General features: G+C 46.9%; 3 protein-coding genes across 3 annotated transcripts; 2 read left to right on the forward strand and 1 right to left on the reverse strand.

Annotated features, from left to right (window-relative positions):
• Positions 1-46: 46 nt before the first annotated feature.
• On the reverse strand, positions 47-972 carry FPOAC1_007327 (uncharacterized protein; the record flags this gene model as incomplete). The annotated part of the gene is made up of 2 exons (XM_044851795.1): positions 47-391; positions 463-972. The coding sequence occupies 2 exons, from the start codon at positions 970-972 to the stop codon at positions 47-49; spliced, it is 855 nt and encodes a 284-aa protein (XP_044710507.1).
• Positions 973-7,995: 7,023 nt separating this feature from the next.
• Positions 7,996-9,442, forward strand: FPOAC1_007328 (uncharacterized protein; the record flags this gene model as incomplete). The annotated part of the gene is made up of 4 exons (XM_044851796.1): positions 7,996-8,052; positions 8,119-8,926; positions 8,980-9,148; positions 9,199-9,442. 4 exons carry the CDS (start codon positions 7,996-7,998, stop codon positions 9,440-9,442), a joined length of 1,278 nt encoding a protein of 425 aa, XP_044710508.1.
• Positions 9,443-12,166: 2,724 nt separating this feature from the next.
• Positions 12,167-15,726, forward strand: FPOAC1_007329 (uncharacterized protein; the record flags this gene model as incomplete). The annotated part of the gene is made up of 3 exons (XM_044851797.1): positions 12,167-12,365; positions 12,402-13,433; positions 13,499-15,726. 3 exons carry the CDS (start codon positions 12,167-12,169, stop codon positions 15,724-15,726), a joined length of 3,459 nt encoding a protein of 1,152 aa, XP_044710509.1.
• Between the last annotated feature and the right edge of the window lie 2,213 nt (positions 15,727-17,939).

Consider the following 17,939-nt stretch of genomic DNA (forward strand, 5'->3'; position numbering starts at 1 on the left):
AGTAATTGAAGCAATTTAAAGCAATTTAAAGCAATTATAGAACTATTTAACTATTACGAGGATTCCTTCCTCGCTTTGCCCGCGTAGGGAGCACTTTCCGTTCAATCCCTTTCTTCTTAATTGGCCGATTCTCCTCAATTGGCTGTTCATCTGGCCCTTCTTCCTCAATTGGCTGCTCATCTGGCCCTTCCTCCTCAATTGGCTGCTCAACTGCAATGATATCTTCTTGATAGGTTGCTAATATTGCCGAAGTATCACTTTCATTGCCGTTATCTTCCCAAGTGAATGATACAGCATCGGCAGTATTATTATCCTCCGTTTTAACCTCCTCTTTGATACCGTATTCTCTTTTAACAGAAGATACGGGTTCATTCTTGATCTTAGAAGCCACCTTACGTTTACTTGGAGCACAAGGCTCTAAGTCAGCAATAGGCTCTGCTTGCCTTTTGCACGTTTACGTACAGGCTTAGTTGAATCAATTGGGAAGTCTGACATAGGCAATACGTTAAAGTTAAAGAACGTAAAGCTAATAGGACTATTGGGCCTTTTAGGAATTGCAATATTTGCTGCTTCAAAGAATGAGCTTAGTGATACTGCTTCGTATACACTATCATTGAACTCAAACGGGCCAATTGTAGGCCCTGAATTGGAAAATGATGATACAACCTTCCAATCCATTGAAAGAAGCTCCTTCTTGCAGGTCCCTACAATGAATTCAATCATTGCCTTGTGCGATGGAAATGTAGATGCTAATACGGCCTTGAATTTGGCCGTATGTCTTGCAACACAGTAGGCCTTCCCTGCGTAAATCGGGATTTTATATGATTCGTTTATTGCTTTTAGGTATCCATCACAGATCCAAAATGCAGCAACGAAATCGATCGTAATTGGGGTCGTACGGCCAGTTATTGCAATACTTCGTCGCTGACTCTCAACGGCAGCAGCTTGGGCTTGTGCATAGCTAATAGGCATTGGTCTTGTTCTGACTGAAGGAATTGTCATCGCATTGCCTCGTACTTGTGTGTTTGGGGTCGTAGGTGGTGAGTCGAGTGTTAAATCGATTGTAGAAGAAGAAGTAGATAACAAAGGGAGCCGTTGGCAGCATAACGGGCAAAAATTGGCCGATGGGTATTGTGACCGAATATCTGCATGGCGACTGCCATCTTCTGGGCAAAAGGCCGTCATCAGGGAGAGGGATTAATGCAATTTGATGCATTACGGGAGTAAAATGGCATCGTACGGTGCCGTACGGACTCGTACGAGCTTGTGTTGTTACTAAGGGCTCATGACCTAATTGCGGACTTCAGTAGGGAGATATGTTTTGATATAATACTATCTATTCGTATTACTGTATAGATAAGTGACTAATGACACATTGGTGTCAATAGAGTAAGAAAAAATGTCGTATCCGCACTTTTGGGACACTGCCCCCTGTGGCCTTCCGTAGCCATCGGCTCATAAGCGCTAATCCACTTACGGAACTGCGTTTTGTCCTATGTCCTGGGGCATCACTTCTGACAATAATAATCGCGGACACGCTGCTCTTATTTTTCTGAGACTAGCTCAAATCGGGCCCCCGCAAATCGGTTTCAATGGACAGGTGCCAAGTGGCGTCCAATCAAAGACGGAACTAATAGCACAATTCAGGGATGGCTGAGGCCTGTTGCTTTGGTATCTGCAAGGGTTGAAAATATGCAGCCGCTTCCATTTTCATCAATGCCCAGCGCGGCCATGCAACTAATAATAATATTTAAACGAATCATGATGTGGCTGCTCTGTTCTCAAGAAAATGGAAAGGGGGCTTTCTCGGACACGGATACGATTCCGTTCGTCCGGTGAGGCTGGTTCATCTCTTCGTACCTAAGACAATGGCCACATGCAGCCGAAGGTCTCACTATGAGAATTGATAGTCTCCCTATGGCTTTATTCTCTAGGGTCATCAGCTGGCTCGTCTATCGAGGTTGGGTTATGATGGACCGATAGGGTGATCTCTAAATGACTAAGGCAGCACAATTCACTACTGGGGTTCCAGTTCAATCTTAGTTTAGGTGCCTAAAGATCTCGAGTCACAGAGCTGGGGATTTTCTGGGCTATGGCACATTCCTATAATCTGAAAACAGTCTGTTGTGAACAGGCTAGCAGTCCATTCCACTTCCATCCACGCAGCTTCTCGTAGAATGGGTGAACGTCCATTTAGGCCCACCTTGAATGGAATGAAAATATATGCTAAGAGTGGGCCCGTGGAATGGATGAGGGAGGCCACATGAGCAGCCGAGCGGCTCGTCAGCATCCAGGCCTTAGCGTTGCATTCTTCACGTACACGGACATCCTCTTTTCAACGGTTCTTCTTGAAAAGCCGAAACATACATAACAGTTGAAAGCTGAAAGTTCCGTGTGACTTGGCATCATTGTAATTGGAACATTCAGAGGGTCAGATATAATGGAATGGTGGAGGCAATTGTAACCGCCACTATTTTTTCTGCTTTGAGGGGCATTTTTCCTTGTGGAGATGACTAAAAAGGACATCGCATGCTTTTCTGAGTCAAGATCAGCGTTGAAATATGCATGGCGCAAGCTGAAAAACAACCCTTGTAGGATGCCAATGATATGCCGTGTCATATATAGCGGGTGGCATACCGTACATTTTTATGAAATTGATCGTAGATAGGGTATGGGTAAGGTAATTTAACTTGTCAATTAAACCAATAGGTGAGCACATTTAGCTTATTAATACTGATTACTGATCAATAGCTAGATATCATAAGGAAGAGATCTTTACAATAAGCTGTCAGAGGCTTGCATTAGTCTGACACTATCTGCAATCAATTTTATAGAAACATACGGTATTTAGGCTTGTGGCAGATCAGATGAGGTGTAGGGTGCAGAAAATCGTTTCAATTGATCAGGGTGGCAATTAACTCAATCTGGGGTGTTGATTGAGTTGAAGCAGTGTGATTGAATTGAGTTGATCGCCAGCCTGCTGAATTGATAACCCTTTGACATCAATATTCTGCAGTATTGGCAATATTTCCCCACGTCAAAGGTTTGTGATGATTGCTCGAGCTTCGCTAAAGTGAGGTTACAAGAGGCACATTCTTTTCTCTCATGCGAATAGCCACTTATCAGTCATGACCTCATTAAAATGTGCCTATGAGGCATTTGTGACAGACGAAAAGAGACATTCCTGCATATTCGAAATAATGTTATCACAATTGCCTTAAACCAAAGACATGCAGCCAGCTTTGCCGTCTGTTGTATCCCTTTAATTGTGGGAGCTCCGGCCAGGCCACGACAGAGTGATGCAACCAATTAAAATGAGCCAAATGATAGATACCTAGCATCCTACCTATTTTAGCCCATGATAGAAGTACCAGCAATCCCCCAAGCTGGAGCGCGCCTTCTCCGGGGCAAGACGCACAATATCATGGGACCGGCACCAATTGGATAGTCGTACAATTCAAAGAGGCGAATGCATGGAGAGTTGGATCAAAAGCAGGATAAAACAAGGTTATCCGATAGATTTACTCGAAGCGGAAGGTATTGAGGACAACAACGTAGAGGGGTTAGATGATTCGGCTGGCTGGCACAGCTCTAACCCAGGTTCGGTTTAGTTGATAATGTAAATGACGACATTTCTTAGTTTCCATACGTATGGATTAAGTTCCATATGTTGCATTCCACATTCCATATTCCATAAGGCACTGTGTGGAGTATGGATAGAAAGCCTGCTGTAGAGGACCAGCCTGTTTTCGTAATATATGACATGCGAGATTGACTCAAGGCTATACAAACATATGTCGGTCATATTAATAATGAAATAACGTCATTGATTACTAGCAAAACTTTAAATTGAGGGAAATTGAATTCCAGTTAGTTTTACTTGCTACAGTATTGAGCACTTGAACCTTCCTCTCCAACAATACGTTCTGTACTGCAAGCATGGGGGGTGCACTGACCAGGCAAAGGGGCTGCTGACAGGGAAAACCCCGGTACCTCATCTTTGCAGGATTTCCACCAAAAAATAGGTACCGAATTTTCATCGGTTAGTAACATTATGGAGCGTATATGGAATATTGTGCAACAAAAGAGGTACATTCATTAATGTTATAAAATTTCAACACTGTGTTGTCTTGGTTTGGGAAACGTTGTAGCTAAATTTAATTAGCCAAGTTTCGATATCGAGTTCAAAGTGTTTAAAGTTTATTTGCGCTACACAACTCGCCGCATCCGGTTGAACGGGCAGCTCCACATTTAACAAGGCAATAAAGCAAGCACTTGACAGGCGTCGGTCTCAATTCGTATTATTTAATAAAATCAGGTTCCGGATTGAAGTTATGTAACCCTTTTTAACTATACCATGTTCTTGTCATAAAGGGGTCTAAATACTAGCAATACTACCATGGAGAAATGACCAAAGTATGTTGAGTGGAATGCATTGCCAACTGAATTGAATTTTAGCTGGCCTTGGCCGCTTCCGGTCTGATGTTAACCCTTGTTGAACGGATCGCGTGCGCCTTGATGTCCTTAATTGTATGTGTATTGTTCAACTTTTTTTCCCCCGCCTTCCTTGGAGAGGGGTCTGCTTATTATGCTTTCCTGAATGGGTCTAGGGTCGCCGACAGCTGACCGATAGGTCACACGATACCCCGTGCGGCCATCCTACTGTTCAACAACTATCTGACAGGTCCTTGCATTATGTCCTGTCTTGCCGCACGCTCTACAGCGCCTTTCCTTCATTCGCGTAGGCCCTCCTTGACCACCACTTCTCGATGGTCCAGCCACCGCCTGCGCATCAACATCCGTTTGATCAATTACTTGCCTTCCTTCCTCTACTGCCATCACCCCTCCTTTCTGTAGCCGGGTTCTTTTTGCCCTCCGCCGCCGGCTTAGTATCTTATTTGCCTGTTCAAGATCTTGGACCCTGGCCTCTAATAAGGCAACCTTATGCATAACTATCTTTGTTCCCTTGGAAGAAGACCTCAATGCTTCTAGAATCGACTCTGGAGAGCTACTTTTATGCCTTTTGATTCTCCTTTCAAGATATTCAAGCTGAGAGTCGGCTTCAAGGATAGTCTTTGGGGTCTTTGAGACCCAAGGGGTCGAGGGGCTAACTACCTCCTCCACAGGCGTTAGAGTCCGCAGCTGCACATCGAGCTTCGAGATTACACTTTCTGGGTCGAGAGGAGCAAGTCCGGCTCCTCTAAAGGCTGCTTTAATATTTTTCTCTGTCATTGTGGCCTGGTAGGCGATGTAAAAAGCCGGCAAGAACTCGGTTTTGGAAATGTGGGTTACGGAGCATCTGATCAAATGCTCGATTTCTCGCCCGTAAGCCTTCTTAAGCAGGCGAAAGCACCCGACATCAAGAGGCTGCAGCAGATGAGACGAATGAGGCGGTATACAAAGCGTGATGGTTTTATTTGCCTTGCAATATCTCTCAAAGTCGACCGAGTGGTGACTTTGGTGTCCGTCGAGGATCAGGAGACGATAGCGATTCTTTGATTGCTTGGTAGTACACCGGTCGAAGTGCTTTAGCCACTCGAGGACTATCTCGTTATCTGTCCAGCCATTAGGACTCGTCGCAATAGCCCAATCGCCCGGGAGGTTGCTTTCTCGGTACCAGTGGGCGAGGTGATATTGGCCCGCACCTATGATGAACGGCGGGATCGCTTGGCCCTCGGCATTGATCGCCTGAATGACTGTAATCCATTCCCGGTTTCCAGGCTGCACTGATTTTGGTCTTCCACGCCTTTCAGCACCTGTGACGACCATTCCGCTCGCAATAACGCCCATCATAAAGCCAGTCTCGTCAAAGTTGTAGATTTCATCAGGTCGGATGCCATACTTCGCAATTACATTTGCTACGAGCCTAAACCAGTTGCGAATAATGGTCGGATCTTCACATTTGGCTCTCTGGTAGTCATATTTACGGGGGAAATGCGTCTTGAGGTCTTTGTGTCGCTTGACGAAGTTAGAGGCCCAGCGCTTGCCGACAGGCGGCGTCTCGCGGTCGGCGAGCAATCGGTTAGCCATCTCCTCAACACAACGCAGTCGCGGGGGAAACCCTCGCGAATCCAGATCGAGAATGAACTGAACTATGATCTGTTCTTCTAGATCAGATAGTTTGCGTGATTTTGGGATAGAATCACGCGTAGAAAGGATACCCTTCTGTCGGCGATATAAAGTCCAATAACGGACCTGGTAGATGCCTGCGGCGCGTCGGAGACTTAATTTTGGGTCATTTTGAAGGGCACGAAGTGCAAGAAGAATCCTAGCCTCAATATTTGGGTCTGGCATATTTGGTGGTTGAAAATTAATTGATTAAGTTGAGAAGATGTAAATTGCGGGATTTTTTGTTGCACTCGCTTGTCTGTTGCACCCGCTTATCATGTACGTTACAAGAATAATATGGAAAGTGGAGCCCATTCCCAGCTGCCAATCTAACACTTAACTACCCCACCTATAATCCACCCAATCCATCCACGACAGTGGAGTGGACAGTGGAATCCACGAGTGGATTGGGTGGAGTGGCTTTCAACCCTGGCCTTGAGGAATTCACACTTCTTGGCCAGAGCCTCAGCAGAGGTGGCTGAAAGCGATCAGAGGACCAAACTCAACGACTCAGCTTCCCCAATAGCCCGTGACCGCGTAACTAATCCATCTGCTCGGCCCGTGGACCAAAACAAGTCAGGGCCAGAGTGACACACCGCGCAGACGTATTACAAGCACAGCCCCTCGCCGAGCAACCGGGTCTCGTAGTGATATTCTCATGAAAAGGCCGACTAATAAGTTGATTCACTTTCCATGTGACTTTCGGTGTTTGAATCAGGTTCATGTCAGGCAAAGTAAAATGCTTAGTTTGGGTCCCTCTGAGTTGGAGGCAAATAATATTAACCTAGGGTAGCAAGGGGATCTTGTAAGTTTGGGGTTTTTGTTGAGGAAACGCTATTTTACGGTGAGATGAGATGGCAAACGTGCAGGCATTGCTGCCTCTGTTTTCTAGTTACACGTCGTATTATTTCCTCTCTTGTCGGTATAGATAATACAGATGATATTCTCCTTCTTTACCATATTTGTGTGTATCGCCTCCCTCTCCCTGTCCTTAAATCGTAGATCGAAGCAGTCATGTTATTTTAGAGCCTCTTTAAGGGTAGGTAAATTATAAGTTAGTAACGAGGCTAAATATTTCTCTAAAATCTTTAGAATTATTAACAGTTTTCTTTTCTCTTCCTCAATGTGTCTGGAAACGAAAGGCAGAGCCTTCTAAAGATAACAAGCCAGATCTTAACAGATTAGTGGTTGGTTAGGTACTGTAGGTACAACTCTGCAGGCTAAGGTTAGTTGCCAAGCTACTTAGTACTGGTAACCTTAGGTACCAGTAGTGACCGGGGCCATGATTTGGTATTTGTGAGACTGCCGAATTCACTGGAGAAAAGGAGGAGAGATAGCAGATGAGCTTATCTCGTTTCTGTGAGGGGACAGAGAGGAGGGTAAGCTTTGTATTGGTGTCATACAGATCCAACGTCAAAGCTTGACTGTTTACTATACAGATTCGTTTCATTTCAAGAATGAACAATAACTATAAAATGATGATCATTAGTTAGACTTTTTTTTTGTCAAAACTTAATCGAGATTCTTTTTTTTAGTGCGTTCTAATACAAATAAAAGGGTGGAGCCTCTCCTCGCCTCTCATTATTGTTTGAGTCAACTCTGGTCGAGTCAAGGTCTCATATTCACATACTCCTCCTTGACAGTATTGCTCGATTAGGTTAATACGGAGGGGGTTATCCTGAGACGAAGGTTTATATGGAAAGGAGAGCAGTATAGTAGCGGAATATTTATATATTTGTTGGGGAGCGCAAACGAGTTCCGAGATTTTTCTTCCTTTTTCATCCTTACCCCTCTCTTCCTTTACTCTTCTTTATAACTCTATCCTCCCCTCCTCTCCCTTGCTGCGTTTCGTCGTATACTTGCAAATCTCCCTAATCGGTGGGCACAATGGCCACCAGACAGCGAACTGCCACCACAGTTATGGTCGAGAAGGACCTGCCAAAGGTAAGTCAAGTCAATTCGCTTAAGCTCAAACCTTTTCTCGACTCGCCTAACATCGTATCTTCTCAGGTCACTCACGAGGCCACTTCTCAACCTCAATTCCCCGACATCAAGACCATCAAGGATGCCATCCCCGCCCACTGCTTCCAACCTTCACTTACCACCTCCTACTACTATACCATCCGCGACTTCGCTATTATCGGCACCCTTGCCTGGGCTGCCCTTACCTATATCACCGGCATTAAGGACCAATACCTCCGTATCGCCGTCTGGATGGCCTATGGCTTCCTCCAGGGTCTTTTCTGCACCGGAATCTGGATTCTCGGTCATGAGTGCGGCCACGGTGCTTTCTCTACCTATAGCAAGCTCAATAATATAACCGGCTGGTTCCTACACTCATTCCTTATGGTCCCCTATTTTAGCTGGAAGTACTCTCACTCCCGTCGCCACCGTTTCACTGGCCATATAGACCTCGATATGGCCTTTGTCCCCCGCTCTAAGCCTAAGGCTTCTCTATCCTTCTATATCGCTGGCATAGATGTTGCTGAGCTGATCGAGGATACCCCTATTGCCCAAGCCGTCAAGCTCGTCTTCCACCAGCTCTTCGGATGGCAGGTATATACCTTCTTTAATGCCAGCGCTGGTAAGGGCAGTAAGCAACGGGAGCCTAAAAGTACTTTCGCCAAATGGCTCTGCGTTAGCCACTTCGATCCCATGAGCGCTGTCTTCCGTCCCGCCGAGGCTCCCTTTATCATTATCAGCGATATTGGTCTCGGTCTCACTCTAACTGTTCTATACTTTGCTTCCCAGAAGGTTGGCGTTTCTACCGTTCTCTTCCTCTACCTCGTTCCCTACCTCTGGGTCCATCACTGGCTCGGTAAGTGTTTAAAGATAAGCTAGATCGCTCGACTATCACTAATGCAAGATTAGTCGCTATCACTTACCTCCACCATCATCACACTGAGCTCCCCCATTATACCGCTGAAGGCTGGACCTACGTTAAGGGTGCTCTTGCTACTGTTGACCGCGAGTTCGGCTTTATTGGCAAGCACATTTTCCACGGTATCATTGAGAAGCATGTCATTCACCACCTGTTCCCGTAAGTTCAATTGATCAGCATGAATCACTTTATATCTGATACCATTATAGTAAGATCCCTTTCTATAAGGCTGATGAGGCCACTGAGGCCATCAAGCCCGTTATCGGCGACCACTATTGCCACGACGACCGTAACTTCCTGGGTCAGCTCTGGAGCATCTTTGGTAGCCTTGACTACGTCGAGCACGACCCCACCATTCCCGGTGCCATGCGCTGGGCCAAGAAGAAGATATCTGAGCAAGGAATCGACGGAAGCGATGCTGTGCTATGTGACGATAGAATACACATTGGATAGACTAGATGTCCGCATAGACACGTGCGATAGCAGGCTTTCTATCCATACTCTATACTCCATACAGCGCCTTATGGAATATGGAATATAAAATGCAACCCATATGGAACTTAATCTATACATAACGTAGTTCATCACTAAGCGGGCCACATCACCTGCCGGGTCACTTTTCTCAATTTCATTCACTTTAACTTCAACACGCGATTACTCCCACCACAATTGTTAGATATTAAGGTGAATCTATTGATGTGAGGTAATGAGATTGATTGATGATAAGGTTGAAGATCTAACTGCAGACAAGACATGTCCTTCCTAGCTATATATACATGACCGACGGATCGGACTATCTATATACTATCCATCATGTTCAACCTCAACAGAATCGTGTGTATTACTTCATCCTCTCGAAATCGAAGGACTATTGAGACCTTATATCTTCGGCTGCTTCCTTCTAGGACTTGAGTCCTAGAAAGTCCAGGACTTCTGGCGGCACTGGGTAACGAGTGACGGCGGCCGAGGTAAGACGAGGTGAGGTTGGAAGGAAGTAGAAGGGTTTGTAAGCGTAAAGGCGGCTAACCTGCCAATCCGCTAACGGCAGGTGCGCGGCAGGGCGGAAGGGTTAGGGTTAAAGCAGTGTCCGCCGGAGGCGCCCACTGCATCAGTGTGGTAAGTAGGGATAGGGTTGGGATGGTCGTTGTGTCTTGGTGAAATTTCAGTGCCAGGTCAATACCACCGTTAAAAATCCGCAACAAATCCGCCACTACAAAAGATAATATGTAAGTCAGATCAAACAATAGCCCATAATGTAATTTAATTACCACCACTCGTTTTAGGTATTTTAGATCCGTGTTGCGTATTTCTTTGTACTTTCCTTCCCTTTCTCAAAGGTTTTCTAACTCTAGACTCAAGCGTTGCTCGGTACGTACCGTTACAACCCTGCAAGTGGCTTGCCATTACGGCCAATCTTATCAAGAATAACTGAACGTATGTCTCCACTATTCACTCTCAGCTAACCTTACTTCAAGCACCTGTGCAGTACTTAATACTCTCAACAATTGCTCTTCTCAATGCCCGGATTTTTTCCATTTGTTCTCGATAATTGTCTATACAGCACTTAGCATTGAGAACTATCGCACTTTAACTAGATTTACTATTTGTAAAGGTCCTAGAAGACACAGAAAAGATACCAGCTAGAATCTAGCATCCTTTAATCCTTATATAGATAGCGACCATATAATATCAGTATAAATAAAGGCCCAATAAACATTACTCTATTTAGCCCAATGAAACTATGGTACCTCATATCAGCCAGATATTATAATATCTAAATCGTGTTATCCTTTGTCAGTACGTCTATCCTACATTTTTAGTGGCCGATACCGAAGACCAATGATATTGCGTTTAACTGAACGGTCGACCCACCAAACCAATAGAATATCGAATAACTGAACGTACAGACCCCACTCTGCCCAACCCTGCCGATAAACTGACCAGGATCCTAGGGTTGGGAGTAAAGTCGCATCTCGTCTAAGAATAACAAGTCTGGAGATGCAATACAATGACCGTACAGAAATTACAACTACGCATCAAGATTCATTAGAATCACTCCTTTCCTTATTTAATACACGAGTCAAGATGTTTTTCCTAATTTACTCTGCCTGCTAGCTTGGCGCTCAAGGTGACTCGTGATCAATCAAAACTCCTACAGGAAAGTCACGATATTTGCAGGACTGAAGAATTCATCGTTCAATATCTCTCCGCCCTCGGTCATGACATAAATCGAGCGTCAGGTATGTCGTTTTACTTCATTATGGTTTCGATGTTTCACAGTGGAGCATAAAAAACAATATCGACATATTTTATTTTATTAAAGAATCACTTAACTAGCTTGTCAAGCCAAAGAAGGATAATAGAAAAACCCCCTCTGTGACGGTTGTGATTCCCAATGGATAAACTAGTCCGTACTAGGTTTATGTTGGCAGATGCGTAGGGCGTTGTCACTGAGCGGTAGCGAAGTGTCACGTCTCTTAATAATGAATAGTGCGGGTAAGGCGTATTCAGGTAAAGAAGTTTTGTTGATAGCTAGTGAGCTAAGTTCTATCTAGTGCTAAGAGAATGTATATATACTTGGAGGTATGCAAATCGAACGAGGTCGGTTCGACAATATGCAAGTCGAATGGCGTGCGCTTGACAATATGCAAGTCGAATGGCGTGCATTCGACTTCTACAGGGTAGGTAGTTGATGATTGGAGCGAAAAGTGGGGTGCTTATTCCGCGTGCATAAGGACCTGTTGGTCGTAACACCCTCCAACAAGAAAGGACGTCAAACAAAGTATACAAGTATCAGTAGTAGTATTAATTTATCCTAAAATCATCGCTGATTTTTATTTGTATTTATTATAGACATTTATAATTATTTATGACCATATCTACCCTAGGTTCGTCCATATCCCGTAAGTTTTCAGCTGGTTATTTTCTCAAACGCTAGGTACCCTCTTAATCTCAAACTTCCTATCAGCACTCATTATACTCTGTAGATCAGCAACGTCACATAGGAAAAAGCAAAGAAAGCGTGAACTCAAAGGCAATCCTGACTGTTGCGTATAGACGCGTGGTTCGAGTAATAAACAAATAAACAAATAAACAAACAAATCAAATAGAGTGTTTTACCATTCGTCATCTTTCTCCTTGTTCCATTTACACGCAACTCTATCAGCGCATACTAAGATGGGTCGTCGTCCATTAACAGCAGAGCAGAAGGCCGAAAAAGCCGCTCGTAGACGAGAGCGAGAGAGAGAGCAGCGTCTAGTAGCCCGCCAAGCCAAACAGACACAAAATGCCGAGACCCATAAACCAAGCCAATCACTCCCAGAAATAATCCCGGCGGATCCAGTTGTGCCCAGCATGTCTCTCCATCTTTCCATCCGTACTCTACGTGACTTAAACTAATAATTATCGACAGATAATGATGGTCAACAGTCTAGCCGAACCGACCCACCCCCAGCTGATAGACAGTCGCCGTCGCACACCACTCGCTCACGTCGCCGAAGCCCACGTCTCGTCAGTGAGCCGCCCTTAACAATTAACGAACCGATCGTCTTGGCGGATGCGGCAATCCGGAGACCGGATACAGCCGCGCGACTGCGAGCACCCGCACGGCCGATTAGAGAACAAATACCCGCCGATACAATCTACGTCGCGACGCCGTACTCTGCAAACACAGGCTACCGGGAAGCAGCCGATACTGACGAGGACGAAGAGACCTTGGCAACGGAAACCCCAGGCTCTAGGACACCATTACAAAGCGAGCAAATAGCTGCGATACCCGTTAGCCATTCCGAGGTAGACCGTATCGTATCACCTAGGTCGCAGACGCGTCTCCGTGTCCAGCGATGCCGCGATCGTCAGCATGCTGCAAGATTACAACAAATCTTCCAAGAGGCTACAGAATCTCAAGATCTACCATTCACTTATGAGTTCTCTGCTTTGAGCCTGCGAGACGATGCGATACCGCTCTTGTCTTTACCTGGTGACATACCGGACAACGAGCCCAGACCCTCGTTGGTGCCGGCACCTGAGTCTGAGCCGGAGCTTGCTAGCGAAACGAGCGTCCTACCCTTATCATCTCCATCCCTCTCTAATTTTAATCTCTTGGAAGAGGATGAACAAGAAAACAGATCAGAGGCCTCGATATTGGAAGATGATACATCGTCACAGCCGATGACCCCATCGTTAACATCGCCTAGCTCTAGTCGACACGGTAGCTCCTTATCATCATCCCAATCGAGAGGCAACCCTCTCTTGTCAAGATCGAACTCGTCTGAATGGCCGGATCTATCTGGATTGCCCTTAGATGAGCCCGAGGATTTGATCCTTAGCGATTTCCTCCAGGCGATTTCCAACCAGGATACGGCCGGTGGTCCTGATTTCCTGCGCCAGCAGGGCGACGTGTATGATCGTGTACTTCGAACATTCTTTAATCACCAGTGTAGCTGTAAGCTATAGAGTCAATCGTGTCTCCTGAGGTTATTAGAACTTGCTGACAAACATCTCAAACAGGCCCGAGTTCGGACGAGCGTGCCGAGCCGGAAAACACCCACACCCTCCAACAGCATACCGAATACGTCAGCCGTTCTCTTCCTCCCTTGCAAACTATCTTTGCAGAACGTGGTAATGCTTGCGATCCTCGTGCTTCCTTCCCTCAATGGCACAGCTTCCTCTCCGATAAGCCTCCCGAGCCGCTGTCTCTCAGCAAGACACAGGCTTCGCTACCCCACGACTCCGTAACCGTCGAGCGACAGTGGGATGTCGATAGCATCTGGTTGGGGGCGAAGAGTCTGTCCGCTATCCGGGCCCCTAGTCACTTTCGGCTTTCTTTCTTCCCGGCTTACAAGAGTAACATCTCTACCGCTCAAGTCATACAGCCTCATGGTCTGGACCTGGCACACACGCGACACACCTCCATCGGCACGTTCATCACCGCCGGCGTCCGCTTCTCTGTTCTAGTATTCTTCCCCAATGGAGCTCGATCGCACACAAAGGCTTCCGCCAACAGCCTTTCCCTCGCACGATTTAGGGACTTATACGACGAGATCATCCTTCCAGCTATTTTCGAAACCGTCCCTGATCATGTGCGACAAGAGATACCCAGCTCTTACGATCTGTTGTACGCCAAGTCTCGCGCATACCAGGAGAAACCAGGTGCCGGCCGTTGGAGTGCCGAAGACGAGAGCCGAGCGTTTCGCCTATCTTATAGCATCCCCGCCAGCAACCTTGCAGAGTTCTGGACATCGGTAGTGGAGAAAGCGAATCTGCATCGTGTCCAAACCAAGAGAGGAGAAGTCGTTCCATACTTCGAGAACCCTCGTCTACTCTTCCAAGCACATGATCTGAAGAACACATTTGTATCGCAGACTGTTGAGGGAAGCTTGGCCCTGTTTCGTGACATTGTCCTAGCTGGACTTAACGCAAGTCAGATTGACATGCACTCTTGCTGGCTCGATATAGGCATGCGAGATCACGTAAGCCAACCATCGTCTCCATCGCCAGCCCATAGAGATGAGCCCTGGACACTTCTGTGGAAGAGCGCTTGCTGCGACCACCTCCATGATCAACTGGGTGGTGTTGTCCCCGAAGCCCCTCTAGTTGCTGACCAGTATCGGTCATATCTTCTTCGTGACGCGGGAACATATTATGCTAAGGCAAAGCCGAGTCGGGCATCAAATCCTGGCCACCCGGAGGCTAGATCACCTGGGATTATCCGGGCCAAAGCATACAACTGTAGCAAAGATCTATTTGGAGTCATGTTCAGTGATTACCAGCTTTTTAGCTCGGGGCTATTGCCGCTTCTGGCTTTCGACGAGGCAATGTTAAAAGATCTAGCAGCTACAGATCAAAACCGACAGCGTGCATTCGTATCGCAGCTCAATCGCTCCCATCTTGTAGATGCTTGGGAAGCCAATAAGCGGCATATGAGAGCCGTCGCCACTTTGAAAAGGTATCCGAATTTTGGGATCCGGAAAGAGGTCACCTTCCGTCTCGATGTTATCCTCGCCATGTGGGCCGACGGCATGCTAGACCCTGACCAGAACCCTCATACTGGCCCAGTGTGCTGGAATGTTCCCTTCACTTCCGCAGCCAGTGATCAACACTGTCCTTTTTGGGTGCTTCCAACGGAGACAGTGGTGAAATTTGTGTCTACACAGGCTGCTCGCTTTTTACTTCCACTCGACCACATATTTCTACAAGCGTCGAATGAAGTAGCCAAGCCTTTATCATCGTCGTCGTCGTCGTCGTCGTCCTCCTCCTCACTCGATCCCGTCCAGCAGATCCTTGGACTTTACACCGCGCAGCTTCTATGTCGTCTTCTCATACATTCAGTTGACGATGAGCAAGAGTATGGATTCGACAACTGGATCTGGCGGCCAACCTGGACGGTGCGGACGCGCGGCCGCGGCCAGAGGTCGCTCAAGCAGCGTCGTGGTCTAGGCCTGGGAGATACAATCGACACCTCGGGCACGCTATGGATCCCCGATGGTCATTTCAATTGGCAGAGAGGGCATATCGCGCTCGAGGTTTTGATCGACCTCTACATATGCCGCAATCCATTGCAGGCCAAACTAGCTCGTCAATGCAATGTTCAAGCACTCACTGCCAACCAGGTCACTATCGAACTGCGATTCCAACAATTGACCAGCAACGCTCGTATAGAGTATGATCAAGGTCATAGAGAGGATGCCGAGAGACTTGCTGGCAGGGCCATCCAGTGTTGGATAGCCACGCTATGAAACTGAAACTGGGGGGAGTTTCAGTTTCATGACACCGGACGTCAGTATAGTTTCAGTTTCATATGAACTGGTTTCAGTTTCATACGAAGCAATATCCAGTTGCAGTCCAATTTTTTGACAAGCTCGGCATCGATATGCACCTTATCTCCAAGTACCCCAAAGATGTTTGGCATTGTCTGCCTACCTACACTACCAATTCCCTAGGCTCGCCATCACTTTCTGCCCCCTTACTCATCTCTATATCTTCTTGGAGTATCCTTACAGCCGCGTCGATATCCTCCGCTTCTCTAAACACCCCTGCAAGGAGCGGCCTGCTCTTTCCCTTTGGAACACTTATCCAACTTTTAATGCACTCACATGCCTCTACCATTTTGGCAGACATCCTACTTCTATCCCATCTAACCTGCCGTCTTGCGCCTGAGAAGATTCGCTCTGCTTCCGTAGACATTGGGGGGATGCAGAATATGTCAATAGCCATACGGCAGAGGAGGGGGAAATTCTCTCGCTGCGTCGGTTAAAGCCACCACTGTAAGGCCGTTTGTTGTCCAATCCCAACCTGTGAGCCCTGCGAAGTATCATCAAAACCAGGCCATTAGAAGGCTTCAAATTACTTACATAAATAAAGCGGTCGAATTCATCCTTCACCTCACTCGCTGTGCTGTACACCTTCTGCCTCCAGCGATCAAACTCATCGAGTTCTTGCTCTTTCTCCTGTTGTTCATCTGGGAGCTGGTAGCTCTTGTAGTCTGTGGACCAGATCTTCCTTACAGCCTTCACGGCATTGCTGACCCAGGCTGGGTTTCTCTTCCACTGCTCACTCAGATAGCTCTTTCGGAGTGCTGGGTGGAGGAGAATACCGGCCACGTACACCGGGGCTTGTTCGGTAAGCTGGTAATACTTCTCGAACTTTAGCCAAGCCACGTGAAAGCGCACGTAGAAGCGTGGGCCACTGAAAGCCCGGTTTTTAGTCCGCGTGAAGTGATGATGGAGGAAGTCCATATGGGAGAGAACTTCATCGAGTGTATTCTCCCGGCCTTGGCGCACCGAGATCTGGTGGAATACTTGTAAGAACGCATGAATATCTCCTAGTTCGTTCCAGTCGTTGTGGTCCAGTGCATCTTTCTCGATTTTGGCATGATTTTCTTGAATCCAATCCATGAACTTTGCCCGATTCTCAATTGCCACGTCAATGAGGCGAAACCATGAATTCCAACGTGTGTCATTGTCCCTCGGCAAGGCCCTGCCAATCTCGGCCTTGAAGTCGTTGTAAATGCTGGTAGAGCTCCTTGAATATATGCACAAGTTGTGGAGTTTCCCCAGAACACTAAACTCCCGCCATTCCTCGGTAGCTTGTGCCTTCGTAATAATGCCCCCTTCTTCTCTTTCGGATAGCCTGCACAGCCGCTCATACGCCTCATCAATCCCCTCTCTCTCATCCTCTTGAATCTTCTTTGCTTTACTCCGAAAGAGGAAGGCTTGAACGATGAGGTTCATGATGTGGCCACTGCAGCGTAGTCGCCTGGCAACCGGATCTAAACCATCAATCTCTTTTGCGATATCGTCAAGCATAGTGTCGTTAGCGTCGTGGTTATCCATCGTAAAGTAGCCAACCTTTCCTCTGAGATCGTACTCTTCGACAACCTCCAGGAAAGCCTTGGCTTGCAATTTCCCGTTGTGGCTTCCTTTGAACTCGCGCAGTGACAATAACGCTTGAGCGACTCCTCTCGTCTCCGCATCTACAAAATGGACCACGATTGCCTGGTATGCCGCCTTCTGTTCCGATGAGGTCCACATGTCAATGGTGAAGTGGACCATAGATGAGAGAGAATTATGAAGCTTCTTGACGAGCCCTTGTTTGTGTTGAGCGAAAGTCTTTTTGAGAAGCTTCGGCACCGCTCTGCGGCTGCGTAGGAGGACGTCCCGGGCCATATAGTTGCAGGAGAGTATAACAGCATGAAACTCGGGGTACTCGATGAATGTGTGGGCGATATTGCGAACCGCAAGAAGCCTGGCGAGTGCTTCCTCGAATTCAGGAATATTAATAGCGTTTGCCAAATATTTTTCCTCAGTAAGGTCTCGACTGGCTTGACGTTCCTCCTGCCTTCCGAACAAGTCCGTAATGGTGCCATGTTGCTGCTTCTTCAGATCCGACCTTTCCACATGCTCTATCACCCGGATGCCATGAAAGTCCCGCAGGTGCTTGCGGGCTCGAC

Source organism: Fusarium poae, chromosome 2, assembly GCF_019609905.1.
Source record: "Fusarium poae strain DAOMC 252244 chromosome 2, whole genome shotgun sequence".
Classification (NCBI taxonomy): Eukaryota; Fungi; Ascomycota; class Sordariomycetes; order Hypocreales; family Nectriaceae; genus Fusarium; species Fusarium poae.